The 14,451-nt window shown below is 39.5% G+C and overlaps 1 protein-coding gene across 4 annotated transcripts; it reads right to left on the bottom strand.

Moving 5' to 3' along the window:
* Positions 1–3,978: 3,978 nt before the first annotated feature.
* Positions 3,979–8,866, bottom strand: usf1 (upstream transcription factor 1). Of its 4 annotated transcripts, none has more exons than XM_056263331.1 (10): positions 8,828–8,866; positions 8,688–8,737; positions 8,459–8,604; positions 7,944–8,057; positions 7,708–7,858; positions 7,488–7,575; positions 6,329–6,387; positions 6,150–6,244; positions 5,619–5,747; positions 3,979–4,311 (listed from the first exon to the last, which is right to left on the bottom strand). In XM_056263331.1, the coding sequence occupies exons 1-10, from the start codon at positions 8,833–8,835 to the stop codon at positions 4,222–4,224; spliced, it is 930 nt and encodes a 309-aa protein (XP_056119306.1). In that variant the 5' UTR covers positions 8,836–8,866; the 3' UTR covers positions 3,979–4,221. The 4 variants fall into 4 exon arrangements, with proteins under 4 accessions (XP_056119306.1, XP_056119308.1, XP_056119307.1 ...); XM_056263333.1 differs by having other exon boundaries at positions 7,521–7,575; XM_056263332.1 differs by having other exon boundaries at positions 8,489–8,604.
* Between the last annotated feature and the right edge of the window lie 5,585 nt (positions 8,867–14,451).

Raw genomic sequence — 14,451 nt, 5'->3', positions numbered from 1 at the left:
CGGGCATTCATTTTTTTTCAGGGGGGCACAAATGAAAACAACCTCATTGCATCATAACAGAATCGATTATGATACTATGCAATGATCGATAGAGCATAATAATTATATAATAGGCTACTGACGCTAAAGGTTCGATCTTGCCGTCCAAAATTCTCACATCTAAAATAGGCTACGACCTCAAGTTGTGTCAATCACGTTTACACACTGCCTCCGCAAATTTCGTCCGTCATAAATCATTTTTTTAAGTAGGTTTGAGAGGTGTTTTCAGGGCCACTGGAAGTAATTGTGATCAGTGGGTGCTGTGTGAATTTTTTTTTTTTTTTTTTAAATTGGGCATGCTGTGTGGACCTCTGTCCCTAGGGGGGTTCGGTGACATTCTCCGCCGCAAGAAAATTTTGTACATTTTAAGTTTAAATGCATCAATCTGGTGCACATTGAGAGCTCAAAATTAAGAGCTTCAACCGGCTTCGACCCATGAACTGTGCACATTGAACAAAGAAAAAGCATTGACTTGTACCTAAAGAGGGCTCAAACATCTTGTTAATTATAGTCTCAGTCTACATTACATTGCATTTTATATTAAGCTATAGAATAGGACAATTACACTACTTTTGTCCTAATTTCTTCACTTGTAAGAAATAAACCCTTGAGCTTTTATTTAGGAGAAAACACAAGATCACCATGCTGATCGTGTGAGCAAGAGCGCACTTTTCTTTAAATCACACAGCAGCACGAATGGCTAACGTTACTTAATTAAAGTCTTGTGCTGTTTAGCCAAAAAACGAAATATAATACCAAAAACACTCGACATGTCAACAAAACATAAACATCTTCCCAAACACATATCAAGCTTATTTAAAAACCTCGAAAGCATAAACACTCATTCAAAGTAATACAACGTATTACGTATTCAGAATACAAATTATGAGTAGGCTAACAGTAGTCTCCACAGAGCATAAAATATTCATTTCATTTTATTTTTCGTGTTCGCATTTATGAGGAAAAAACAATGTTACGGACGTGAGCGCTCTAAAAAGCGGCACTAAAAGATGCTTTAAAACTTTCACAGAGATATCAAACAGAAAGCAAAACCTTTATTTAAAGTGAATTTCGTTTTGTATTAATTGTATCTTAATTTTAATCAATGTTTCATCAACCAATTGCCTGGATGGATTTAATAAATAAGAAGTAAATATAGCAGACGATAATGACGAACTGGAGGCGCCAGCGCGTGAACTGGAGCTCGTCGCAATTGAACCGAAACTCAGTGTAGGCCTAAGGTAGCCTACTCGCCTCACAGACATGTCTACTTTTTAACAGAACAATTCAAAACGAAAGAAAACAGACTATAGACTGCTCCCTGCTCATGTAATCCGTATGAAATGTGCATTTCTCTATGGCGTTTGAACGAAACGTTTGAATGAATGACTCAAAGACTCGCTTAATAAGACCGGGCGCTATCACATACATTTCCGCGCTCTCTATCGACAAACCAATCAATCCGTTTACAATTTTAAAAAAATCAGACCAAACACTTTTTATTTTTATTCAGGAGTTATGTATATTCAAAAGGATAACTTTTGATAACAGTAGCCTATTGATAAAGGGCGGGCACTAGTGACTCACAGGGCGGGCCAGGCCCCCCAATGCCCGCCCATGGCGCCGGGACTGACTATACAGTGATGATAGCTTTATAAGTAATGATGACTAGTCAGAATGGTTACTTTATACATACCCCGCCCTATTCACTTCTGATTAGTGCTGTTAACTAAATTTGTTCCAGGTTCGCATTCCTGTTACTAGTTCTCTTCCAGGTAGCCTACTAATGTAGTAGACCATTTCACCGTATTAGGCTGCGTTGGCAACAACATGCGACCTGTATCTGGATGTTGTCCACATTATCATACATATTGAAAAGACAAATGTAAACGCGCTTCTGATCGGAATGTTATCCGATCAGCGTGTCCAGATTAATCGGATCACGGTGATCGTATATTAGTGCCAAGTGTAAACGCAGCCTTAGAAACTCTGTAATCGTAGTATGTTAAAATGAGTATTCCAAAGATACCCAGAGGGTCTACTATTTCTGGTTAGAATTCGAAGTGCAGATCCATGCACACTTTAATGACTAATATTGCCCAAAACCCATTGCGTGTTGTACGAGGATTCGATTAGAACTACAAACACGAATAACAAGTGTAAAGAACTACAAACATGGCGGATGTCTGAGACCAACAGTTAAGGGGTTTTAGTGAATAATAATTAGTATCTAACCTAACAAAAAAAAAAAATCAATGTAATCCACATTATGTTTCATCTGTAACAACACTGTGAACTTTTAAAGATGTTTCATCATTAACTTTTAAATGCAATTCTCCACATGAAAGACCTACGACTGGCAAATGAACCTGCTAATATCTCTCCAATATGGTAGGACATTAAATTCAATTGAATGTGGAGGATTTTAACTGTGACCAGATGATTGACAGGGCAGTTTAAACAGTGACAGGATGCACATAACTAAGCGACAGTACGTTCTGTTAAAGATTAAATTATGACAAGGTAGTATTGCCTAAAGCTTGCCTACCATTCTGCTACACACTCAAAAACATCATGCACATACTTTTTCCTTCACAAAAACAGTACATACCTTTAGGGCATAGTATAATAGGTCAATTGGGACACAGCATTTGTTCCTGGAGGGCCACAGCCCTGCAGAGTTTAGCTTCAACCCTAATTAACAGCACCTCATCCAGCTAAAGTCCTTCAAGATCATTTAAAAACTACAGCTATGTGTGTTGGTGCTGGGCTGGGACAAAACTTTGCAGGATTGTGGCCCTCCAGGGGCTGAGTTTGCCAGCCCTGCTCCAACTCCTCATATGCGTGTTAGGGCCATCAAAAATGTGCAGTGTTGGGGTACTCCAGGACCAGGATTGGGAACCACTGTACTAGTACATAATTAGTATAAATACACCAGCCACCATTGGAATTCTGTACAAGTATCTAATGGTTACTAGTAAAATGTAAAACGATATTAGTCACTATTGGATTACTTTCTATTAATTTAAAAAAGGACTAGAAAAACATAACCTTGTTAGTTTTAAGAAATAAATGGCTTGCCATAATGTCCATGGTCATAGAACTCAGTTCCTGGAGGGCTGCTGTCTTGCAAAGTTTAGCTCCAACCCTAATTACACACCTGAACCAGCTAACCAAGGTCTTCAGGATTATTAGAAACTTCTGGGTAGGTGTTTTAGAGCTGGTTGGAGCTAAACTTCGCAGGAAAATAGCCCTCGAGGAGCGGAGTTCGACACATGTGTCATAGAGGAAGGTCTAAGAACATTGAAAGCAGGTTCTTTAAGGCCTGAAGTGCTGCATGACCCTAAGTCTTGTGCCTTTTTGCTTACCAAATATTTGGTATTTAACAAAAATAGACAAGAATATCTCCAGGAATCAGAGATATTTTTGTCTATATATTTTCAAAACTAAATATTTGACAAGTGAAATGGCATAACATAACAACATACACTGAGGTGTTGCAACACAAAACATTCTTAAACCAGAGTCTACAAGAATGGCATAGGGGAAATTTGTCTATTTATTTCAGCACTCTGAATAGTGAAATCTCCTATGATACTATATGTTGTAAATTGTCATTAATAGGCAGTTATTTTACATGCTCATTATTCGAACAAATTAAATTGAAAAACCTTCTGAAAAGTATGAAAAATGCATTAATAACAAATATTTGACATGTATAATTTTCACAAATTTAGAAGTAAAAGTACAAAATGAACAAATTCTGCTGACCTGTCCTGGTACATAAAAATGAATGCTAAATTACATTAAAGTATGGGGGCTGGAAGACGCAAAAAATAAAAAATAAATGATGTACATAAGGCAAGATCCTGATGGAGAATCATCACCAGCAGTGGCGTGCACAGACCTCTGCTGGGTCAGGGGCGAAATCACGTTCCGGGGGCATGGGGGGTCCCCCTAGGTTGACATCGCCTTCTGGGGGCACCGCAATACGACCGAAAGTGCACTTTTCTATAAGCGATTAAAGTGCACACCACTGATCACCAGTAGGTTGAATACTGCATTATGTAAGTCATGCATTATGCGTTGTTCAAGGTTGTTAAAAAAACTGCAGATATGTGCATCTCCAGCACTGAATGTTTTTGTTCTAAATTTCCAAAACTCCAACATCCTTAGAATTCTTCACTGGGAATCTGCACTTGCTGCTGCAACTATGCCGTGCTGTCGGAGTTGGTTCCTCAAAATCTGATTCTTAGATTTCCAATCTTCCACCTTTAAAAAACAATAAGACAAAATAAAACTGTCAATGAGAACAATACAAAAGAGAGAAATAAAGAAAGTGATAAAGACAGATAGGAAAACATGCCAAGTCAAGTCACCTTTATTTACTGTATATTATGCTTTATACGATACAGGGATGCGTTTCCCAAAAGCATCTTAAGCCTCATAGACATCGTAAGTAGATCATTGAGTCCTTTGAGGCAATTGGTTTACGATCAACTTTGACGCCAAAGAAGAAGAAAACGTTGGGGAAGAAAATCTGTGCTTGAACACACCGAAAGGACTACAGGAGACTGTCAACTAGCACATGTGTTCTGCATCAGCATGTCAAGGAGATAACTGTCTATTTAAGCAGATATATATTCATCATTCAAAAAGGGAAAGCAAAACTAAGACTGCAGGTATACAAACCATAAACAGAGCAGTGCTTGCTTACCTAATGAATATCAATCATGCTGATCACGTTTTTTATTTCGCTCGCTCCTGTTATTATGAAAATATTCGCGCATTGAATGCTCCGGTAAGATGACGTAAAATTAGAACAGCCTTCTGTCTGTGCCGTCATGACTTTGCTTGCTTTCATCACTTTTGCTCTTATTCTTGTGTTCGCTAAACTGAACAGCTATAATCAGTTCACTCTAACCGACGGCCCGACACTGATTCTACATGTTGAATCGGACCAAAAAAACCCAACATGGTCTGACTAGAGCCAACGGTGCAGAACAGACCGAAAAAGTCGGTTGACGATCAAAAACTTGGTGTGTCCCTGGCTTTAGGCTCACAATGCTTCTGGGAAATACAGCACAGATTGTTTCAAAGCAGCTGTACAGTAATAAAGAGAAAAATAATGATTAATGATGCAAAAAGAATTCCGTTCAGCTATAAAGCAGCTCTAAAAAATACAATACTCAGTCTTATTATTCATCTGATGTCAGTTCAGCAACTGTGTAAAGTTCATCGATTATGAAGTTCAATTTAGCTATAAAGTATCTCTGCAGAAAACAGTGATGTCAACATTGAGCTCAGTTCAGTTCTCATCCGATAGTGTCTGTCTGTCTATAATGTTGATCTTGGTTTTGCCAATTCATTTTAAATAACAAATTAGGTTTTAAAACCTTTACCTCTGATTCACTTTGAGATTTAACTGGAGTTTAAAATAATTCAGGTTCACTGTAAAATTTAAGCTAGGATCAAAACTATGATTAAAGTGCAACTGAATTATTAGACTAATTTAATCTAGATTTAAAAAATTTAGATTTAAAAGATTTAGCCCTAATTGATGCAAACAAGTAAAATACCTCTTGCCGTAACAGCTGGTTATCCATCCTCAACCTGTCAAGGCTGTTCATTTCATCTCCTAACCGGCTGTTACTTTGTCGCAGCTCCTGAATGTAATCGCAGGCCTTTGATAGAATCCCACCCTTACTCTGTAACACACAACAGCAGATATAATGGGGTTATGTGCAACAAATTTCCATATTCTGTAAAACAGGTTGCATCGTTCAGGTCTTTGGCTTCGTTAAATAAAGAGCCGTTTTACTCAGATCAAAGATGAGCATAACCGATGTCCATCACATATCCAGACTGATATCTAAGCTTTTTTTTTTTCTAACATTAAGATATTTAAATCGAATAAAACATCAACAATAAAAAGAACTAGCTAGGATAGCTGATAACCTTAAAAGTACATAGATATTGCCGTCAGTTCTACTGCCAGTAACACGTTCTCCGACAAGCGGATGCAATGAGACTTTTCCTGTTTGTTCATGTGACGTTTGGCATACAGTAGATATTGCTGATACAATTACATTCACAAAACTAACACATACCTGTCCAGTTTTAGTGGGATCGATGGTGCAGTCTGGAATTGTTTTTGAGAGCTGAACAATCCAGTTGTTAATTTTGTCCCTACGTCTTCGCTCAACTGTAAAGTGGTTTGAAAATAATCACTCAAAAATATATTACACAACAAACTGCATGTAATAATTTTTCAATTGAAAACCTTTACCTTCATTGTGCTGAGCTCGCCTTTTATCATCTCTAGAAGTTCTTGGCCCCTCTGACTTACTGCAAATATTGAAAAAGTGTTACAACTGTTTTTTCTTCTTCTTTGGAACCATAAGCTAATCCATGAATTCAAAATGTAATTGTCTAGGGAGAAACAATGAGTTGTATTAGCAACACTTCAAAGTTTGGAAATACAACTTACAACAGATATCCATTACTTTTTATTCATTTTACAAAAAACAGTAGCTTGAATACCTCTGCACCCAACTACTAGAATATGGAAATAACTTTTACTGTATCTTCTGATCGCACTACAAAAAAGTGATGTTCTTCCTCAGTATATTTGTCTTCCAGTTGTTTGCATTTACTGGAGACATAAAATATGAAGTCTTGTTTTCTGTAAAACTTTTTGTTTTAAGCATTAACTTAATTTTGTTACATTTTTTAAGACTTCATTTTACATTTGGATCTCGAGTAACTGTATTTTGATTTTAAGATGTTTTGATATTTGTACTGGAAAACAGGATAAAAATACTGAGGAAGATATTGAGTCTCATTCACAAATTTGTGCGTGAAATCTGTGTACGAACCACGAAGATGGTTTGGCCGTGTTTTACGCAAATGACTAACCTCATCCACGCGCCGCTCATTTAAAAAACCTCCAAATTCACTAACATTAGAACGAGATTAAGAACAAATGCATGTGCGTACGCATGTGTTGTGAATTAGGCAGAGATTTTTCGTGAGAAGGTCTCCTGTGCGTACAAATACGAAATCATCCACGCAATTATTAGTGAATGAGACCCATTCATTTTTTGCAATGCATGCAACATGTAATGCTATGACTTGACTGCTCTGATTTAAGACCTTTTTAAGGAGTTAATTTGTGTAAGGGCGAGGTAAGAATTTTTAAGACCCACAAACACCCTGTCATACGTTTATTAACAGCTCAATTACACTATATTTTTAACATTTAATATAAAATAGAATAATGGCATGCTTAGACTGATATCAAAATAATAAATTGAGTTTATTATTTTTATTTTGTATTATTGTTTGTGGTCACTGTGGTCAATAAAGATAGCGAAACAGCAATAACTGAAAAGAGAAATGTATTAAACGACTGAGTGCTTTTAAGAGGCTGGAAAAGGCAACATTACGCATTGTAAGGTTGTGTACGAGGTGCAATAGACCTCTGGTTGGCTCCAGTAAGGACCTCCTGCGGAGACATCATAACATACAACTGACCTAAAGCAGGAGCAAAAAAAAAAATATATATATATAAATATAAAAAAAAATCCAGGCTGCTTTGCAACAGAACTGTTGCATTGTTGTGTATTCATGCAAATAACAGAAATTGAAAAGGGTTTAATGATGTACCTGCAGGAGCACTCTGACTAAGCAGAGCATCTGAGGCCTGAACACTGGTCACCATTGTGCCTGCTGCAGCGTCTGAAATAGTAGCAGGATAATACGTGTAATGGGTTTCTGTGCCATCTCCATCTAAGCCTTCTGAATGAGAGAAAACCGCCTGAAAAACATATTTAAATGAAGTTAGTTGTTATCAGATTTATTTATATGATCTATTTCAGGTAAAATAATAAAGGCTTTTCCACCTGTGTGACAGGCTGTGTTGTACCCGGAAACCCAGTAACTACACTAACAGCTGTTGCACCATCAGTTTGAGCTTCCAGCTGTCCATCTGCGACCTGGATTACTCGATATGTAACCTGAAGAAAATTAAGATGGAAAATTATGTTATGCAATATAATCTTTCAGAACTACACTCGTCTGTACATACTACCTAAAGTGAAAAAAGAGAGATCACAGCTAAATCTTTCTGAATCGTGCATCAGAAAGAACATTCTATGGGAAGAATTTAGGTTGGTTTAAACCTGGTATTAACATCTGTCTGGTATGGACAATGGTATTTTACAAATCAATTTGTAAAATTGTTCTCCAAAAGGACTCAAAAGGTCATGACTGTGGTATGTTTGAGAGCAAAAGTGAGTCTGTCTTTCTTGACTGACCACTTGTGATCAGATGACTGAGACGAATGTCACTACCAGGAGTAAACTGGACCTAAGTTCTTACTCAGGTTTGAATATAACCCTTCCTCCCCATCTCCTACCTGCCCTGAGGGAGGGTACAGCTCCCCTACCTGCCCCCCAGCTCCCTCTGTCTTGAAGAGGTATTTAATCGGCTGCTCCGAGGAAAACGTAGATGCAGACTGAATAGTTGTGATTGCCGATGGGTCCTCTGCAGTAGCAACTGCCCCTGAGAAAAGAAACCACACACATCAATTCTCAAAATATCTTTTTTTAAAACTGACATTACTGCATTGCTTAATCTGATAATACCTTCTTCAATGACTGGAACATTGACATCAGGTTCAGAACTTTTCTGTTGTCTGAAAACAATATTTTAGATCATAGTGTAGTTATAGTGCAGCACATATTCAGATCATTTCTAATCAGTGACAGTAATACTTGCTACTAACCCTTTCATATCCACAGTCAGTATGTAACAGGAAAAAGTGCCTTTAAGTTAGCAGCTACTCCTTGTTGCCTGATAAAATCTGTAATGGAGCCAATAGAGAAAAACAACTATTTGAACGTTAGCACCAAGTTACTAGTGATTATACAGATAACCATTATTAACAGAACTGGCCAACAGGAGTCACTCCTTGCATTATTACGCTGGTTGAGTATTACAAGGTAAATATTTTATTATAAAATTAATAAATATTATATTGCAGGAAATAGGCTAACAAAAAATCTGCACACAAAGAGATTTATAAGCCATATCAATGGACATTATAGACTCAGTTCAAAGGATAGCTAGCTAGCTCCTAGAGCTATCTGGAAAGCATAGACAAATAACGAAGCGTGTTTTAAATGAGCCGCGAACAAGAATAAATAATTTGCATCTACATATAGCCATCATAAAATTGGTGTTGAAATAATGAAAAGAAACATGGGATTTAATTTACATCTCACCGTTTACTGTTTCTCCTGTCGTCTTGTTTACAAGAGGGCAACCGAGCGGTTCGGTTTCTGCGCATGCGCACATAATCAGGTCCAACACAGGAGGACATCTTCGTCGATTGAAACTAGTGCTGCGTTCCAGTCAGTGGTGTAGTCTACGTGATACGCAGGTATACGCCGTATACCCACTAGAAAATGTCAAGGATTTCCGTATGCCCACTAGGAAATGTCAAAGATCTCCGTATACCCTCTTTAAAAAGCGTGAGGATTCGTAACAAGATCGTTTTGTGAAAGACCTTTCATTCATAAATTCACCCCGCAGCCCGCCCGCCGTGACGTCTTTGTTTGCGCAGCGACACGGATCGAATCGCGGAATCCAGCAACAAATGTAACTTATCTGTAAAGTGTAACGTCACGCAATTTGGCCATTTTTGAATGAACAAATCAAAAGTAATGATACAATGAATCAAATCTCGATATGTACTAAGTGTATATGAATATTAAAGCATGTTCTGCGTGTTTCTGTGAATGAGCGCTCAATGTGTGCTCTACTACACACTGAAGCGCGCGTGACACGTGACGCGCTGTGTTTTCAGCGTCTATGAGGAGGACATGCACACATTTGAACTTCATCGCAGAGCTTTTATGAGAGTCACATCACAAGAATTTTACCATTTCATTTGATAAAACTATCGTCATTCATTCGTATCATATACACACACTCACAAACTAGTCTTCATGACAACCTGTCAAAATCAAAGTTTTGTATAACTTGATGAAAATATAACAGAAATATATTACTATTGCACAGTAGAGTATACTTCAAGTAGGCCTAATAATAATAATAATAATAGTTTATTAAAACACACAGAAGCTCAAATGTCTTTAATTTACAACCCACCAAAATAAAAGTTTGTAGAGAGAAATAAAGTAACTCGAGGGAATTATGAAAGAAATTGCATAGTAAGATGTACTTTTTAAAATAATAATAATCAAATCTATTAAAACATAATTTTAAAGGAATATCACACACGTTTTTAAAAAGTAAATATTTATTTGTGCTTATAATGTTTAAGTCTTTTAATTGTCAGCTGATAAAACCTGTGCTTCAGGGACCATATTCATATAACATCTAAGGCTAAATGTAGCTCTTTACTGGCTTAGTTAGATGGCGATTAACACTAAACAGTAGAAAATTGGGTGGTGGTGGCGGTGGCGGCGGGGCGGCGGGGGGGCGGGTTGGGGGTTGGGGGGGGGGGATTTGGTTGGGCTGGTATATCACAGTATACTCACTACAAAAAACTAGACTACACCACTGGTTCCAGTAGCCTAGAAATCTAGACGCACCCTAGCGGCAGCGAAAATTATTTCGCAGCCAGTGTGGTCTAGTAACTCTCCATAGGCTTTTGAGCTGTAAAAACCAAAAACTGGTCAGGCCAATCACATCGTGTATAGAGTCGGCGGGCGGGCTTAACACAATGACGGCACAGTTCATGACGTTCCGCGTGATTTCCATAGGTGATTTTCCTGCTACTTGAAAACAATGAAGATGCAGCGGTCTTTCGAATCGGCTTTGGCCGCGACTCTGGAGGACTTGGAGTTAAGAGAACGTCACTTAAGTCATTCTTAAAAAAGGAAGATGTGTTCGGAGTTTTACCGACCTGATACGGCAAAAGTTTAATATATCAATTAGCTCCACTGGTGGAAAAACGCATGGGACTCACTCATCCACAACCGTTCGTTGCTCTGGTTGGTTGTAGCGCTATCCTATTGCGTGCAGAGGGATTTTGAAAGGTAACCGTTTATCCCGCCCCTCGGATTGAGGTATGTAAATGGAGAGTTCCCAGACCTAACATCTTGATGTAGGTCTGGCATGCCATAGCGTTCCAGTCGAAAATTATGGAAAATTGTCATGCCCTTCACTCGCTAACTTCCCTCCATCTCGTTCACTCGGATGTACGTCATTGCTTACGTGCCCACTACTGGCTACTTGGAATCAGCTATGGAGTTGATTTTTTTTTTTTTTTTTTTTGAATTTGTTTAATGCAGCATCCAAATGTATGTAGATGTGTTGTTTGGGTTGTTTTAAATAAAAAAAAATATCATCGTGGTGATATGACGAGATCTGCGGCTATGTCACAATCGTGTTGCATTGTGGTATATGGAGCTGCCTGAAGTGTACAGGGCTGCGTTCCAGTCCACTTTTAGGCCCTGTCCCAAATGGCACACTCCGGACTTGTGGACTTCCTCAGAGTGACATCATGTAGTGCAGACCTATAGGGCCCTTAGCGCAAGTCCGCGAGGGCGCATTGAGAGGTATTTTTGGGACAGACTCGATCGTCACGCCGGAAACAGGAAGACGGTCTGATTGTTGTTATGGACAGGAGCTACAGGTTCGGGGAAATATGCTGCCTATTGTTGTTGTGTTTATATATGACTCAGTAAAGCCCTGACATTCTGTTCTATTTATTTAATGAATCATAATGCGATCGTATTATTCAGCTCGCTATTATTAGCCTGTGTTTGAGACATCAACCACTGGCCGATGATCATAATGTTTGTTTGTATAAACTTGTCATAAAAACTGTAATGATAATTACACTTAAATATTTACTTCTCAGCCATGTTAACAATTGTCCGTGAGCGAAATCTCCTCCCATCCGTTGTCTGATTGGCCTTTCGCAAGGATTCCTGGGTAGTTAAAGTGCGTGGAGCCTGCATCTATGCGGGCTTCGCGGAAGGCCGCTTCAAGGGTACAAAGGGGGCGCTGCTGAGCACACTTCAGAGCGTTAAAATGCTGAATGGGACAGCCTACGTATACTCGGCGAGCACGCGCAATTTAAGTCCACGAGACCGAAAGTCCGCATGAAGTGCGCCATTTGGGACAGGGCCTTAGACACGCACTTGCGAACTTCCCTAAGCACTTTCCCTCGGGGGAATCCCTGCCGCCATTTTGAAGTGCGTTCCACTTCGTGAAGTGGACAAGGGAAGTTTATATGGACAGACACTTGTTCCCTCGATTTTGTCCGAGGGAGCGAGTCTACTTCAAATGTACACTTCAGGCAGCTCCATATTATATACCACAATGCAACACGATTGTGACGTCACCGCAGATCTCGTCTAATCACCACCACCACAAACAACTCTGATATATTAATTATATATATATTTAATTTAAAGCAACCCAAACACACCTATATACATTTGGATGCTGCATTAAACAAATTCTTAAAGGAAATTTTAAAAAAAATAATAAATCAACTCCATGGCTGATTCCAAGTGATCAAGGGCTTAGGACGTTCCAATTCAGCCAATTCAGTTTCCGCCAGTAGTGGGCACTCGTGCAACATAAGCAATGACGTACATCCAAGTGAACAAGACGAAGGGAAGTTAGCAAGTGAAGGGCATGACAATTTTGGACTGGAACGCAGCCCATGAAGTAGACTCGCTCCAGGGAGTGAGGTTCTGTCCATACAAACTTCCCTCGTCCACTTCACGAAGTGGAACGCACTTTAAAATGGCGGCAGGGATTCCCCCGAGGGGAAGTGCTTAGGGAAGTTCGCAAGTGCGTGTCTAAAAGTGGACTGGAACGCAGCATAGATATAGCACAACTTGAACTGTAAACCTGGGGAATCATTTATAACCATTGCATACGCAAAAAAACAGGCCATGAAAGAGGCGTACCCCACTTCTGACGCATAAGTTGTGATTTTATAAAAACAAACTTGACGGGAAAATTTGCGCACCTGCACGCAAACTCTGACCCATGCATACGAACGGTTTGGAGACGGAGCAGTTTGGCGACACCGATGGGGGTTAATGTTAAGTTAAATGGAGTTAAATGTCTTCTCCAATAGAATCTGTCTGCAGCCTGCAAGACTTCAAGTTACGCCCACTTCAAGTTACGCCCACTTCAAGTTGCTCACGGTTTTTGTTTTTTTCGACTTAAAGCACCGCTACACAGACCCGTCGGTGTATGACATGATCAAAGTAGCCTACCGCCAGAGCGATGAGAGAACAGACAGTTCCGCATGCTTTTGAATCGCTCTCGCACGTGTTTAACATAAACTGAACATACTATAGAGTTGATTAAACTGACTCTTAGCTGTTCAAGAACCGAAATGCTTGTTTTGGTAAAGCAAGCTGCAATCTGCATAAGTGCCAGGGACAGGGTACTGATAATGCACTAGCGGAGCCAGGATTTTGATTGTGGGTGGGCCTCCAGAAAACTGGACGAGCCAGTTAAAATAAGCCAAAAAAACCTGGTTCCCCTTCAGCTCCGTTTCAGTGCTTTTCTGCGGCACTGAGGACAGCGACTCAGTAGCTACCTGTGTGGCTCTTGTGTCGCTGTCCTCAGCTCAGTGCTGAAGCGGACAAAGACATACACCTTGGCAGTAAGCCTAACTTCAATTATCTCTCGAGCTTGCTTGAAAAGCTTGCGCGCCAATGTCATTCATTTCATTGGATCATTTGCTGGTGACGATGCAGCCTGTGGGCAGGCTTAACAGTCCACACGTGGGGTAGAAGCTGCTGAAGCTTTCACTCAAAGCTTTCCTCGGGCTGCTTATTGGATGAACTGCTAGAATGAAAATCACTCACTACTCATTATAGGCCTGGGTCAAAATGGGCGGGCCCGAACCTAAAATAATGGTAGCGCCGTGGGTGTGATATTGCAAGAAACCATATTGCAATGTATTGTTTTATCAATTATTCGTCCCACCTCAACTACAGTGTGGAGCAAGCACTAATATATCCTTTTGGAATTGGGCTTTATTTCTACACTGAACAAAGTTATAAACACAACACTTTTGTTTTTGCCCCTATTTTTCATGAGCTGAACTCAAAGATCTAAGACTTTTTCTATGTACACAAAAGGCCTATTCCTCTCAAATATTGTTCACAAATCTGTCTAAATCTGAGCACTTCTCTTTTGCCAAGATAATCCATCCACCTCACAGGTGTGACATATCAAGAAGATGTGTTCGTTGTACATAACATACACCTCCCCATACCATAACCCCACCGCCACCATGGGCCACTCGATCCACAACGTTGACATCAGCAAACCGCTCACCCACACGACACCATACACACTGTCTGCCATCTGCCCTGTACAGTGAAAACCGGGATTCATCCG

This window comes from Rhinichthys klamathensis, unplaced genomic scaffold, assembly GCF_029890125.1.
Source record: "Rhinichthys klamathensis goyatoka isolate OS25496 unplaced genomic scaffold, OSU_Roscu_1.1 h1tg000206l_1, whole genome shotgun sequence".
Classification (NCBI taxonomy): domain Eukaryota; kingdom Metazoa; phylum Chordata; class Actinopteri; order Cypriniformes; family Leuciscidae; genus Rhinichthys; species Rhinichthys klamathensis.
Note: the sequence above shows the minus strand (reverse complement) of the source record. Positions and strands in the feature narration are given on the sequence as shown.

What these genes read in the sequence shown, in the direction of transcription:
- usf1 (XM_056263331.1), bottom strand. An exon ending in TGTTCCAGTCATTGAAGAAG is followed by an intron (nt 8,605 to 8,687) that starts GTATTATCAGAT and finishes TTCTTTTCTCAG; the next exon opens with GGGCAGTTGCTACTGCAGAG. An exon ending in TAGTCAGAGTGCTCCTGCAG is followed by an intron (nt 7,576 to 7,707) that starts GTACATCATTAA and finishes CTCCTGCTTTAG; the next exon opens with GTCAGTTGTATGTTATGATG.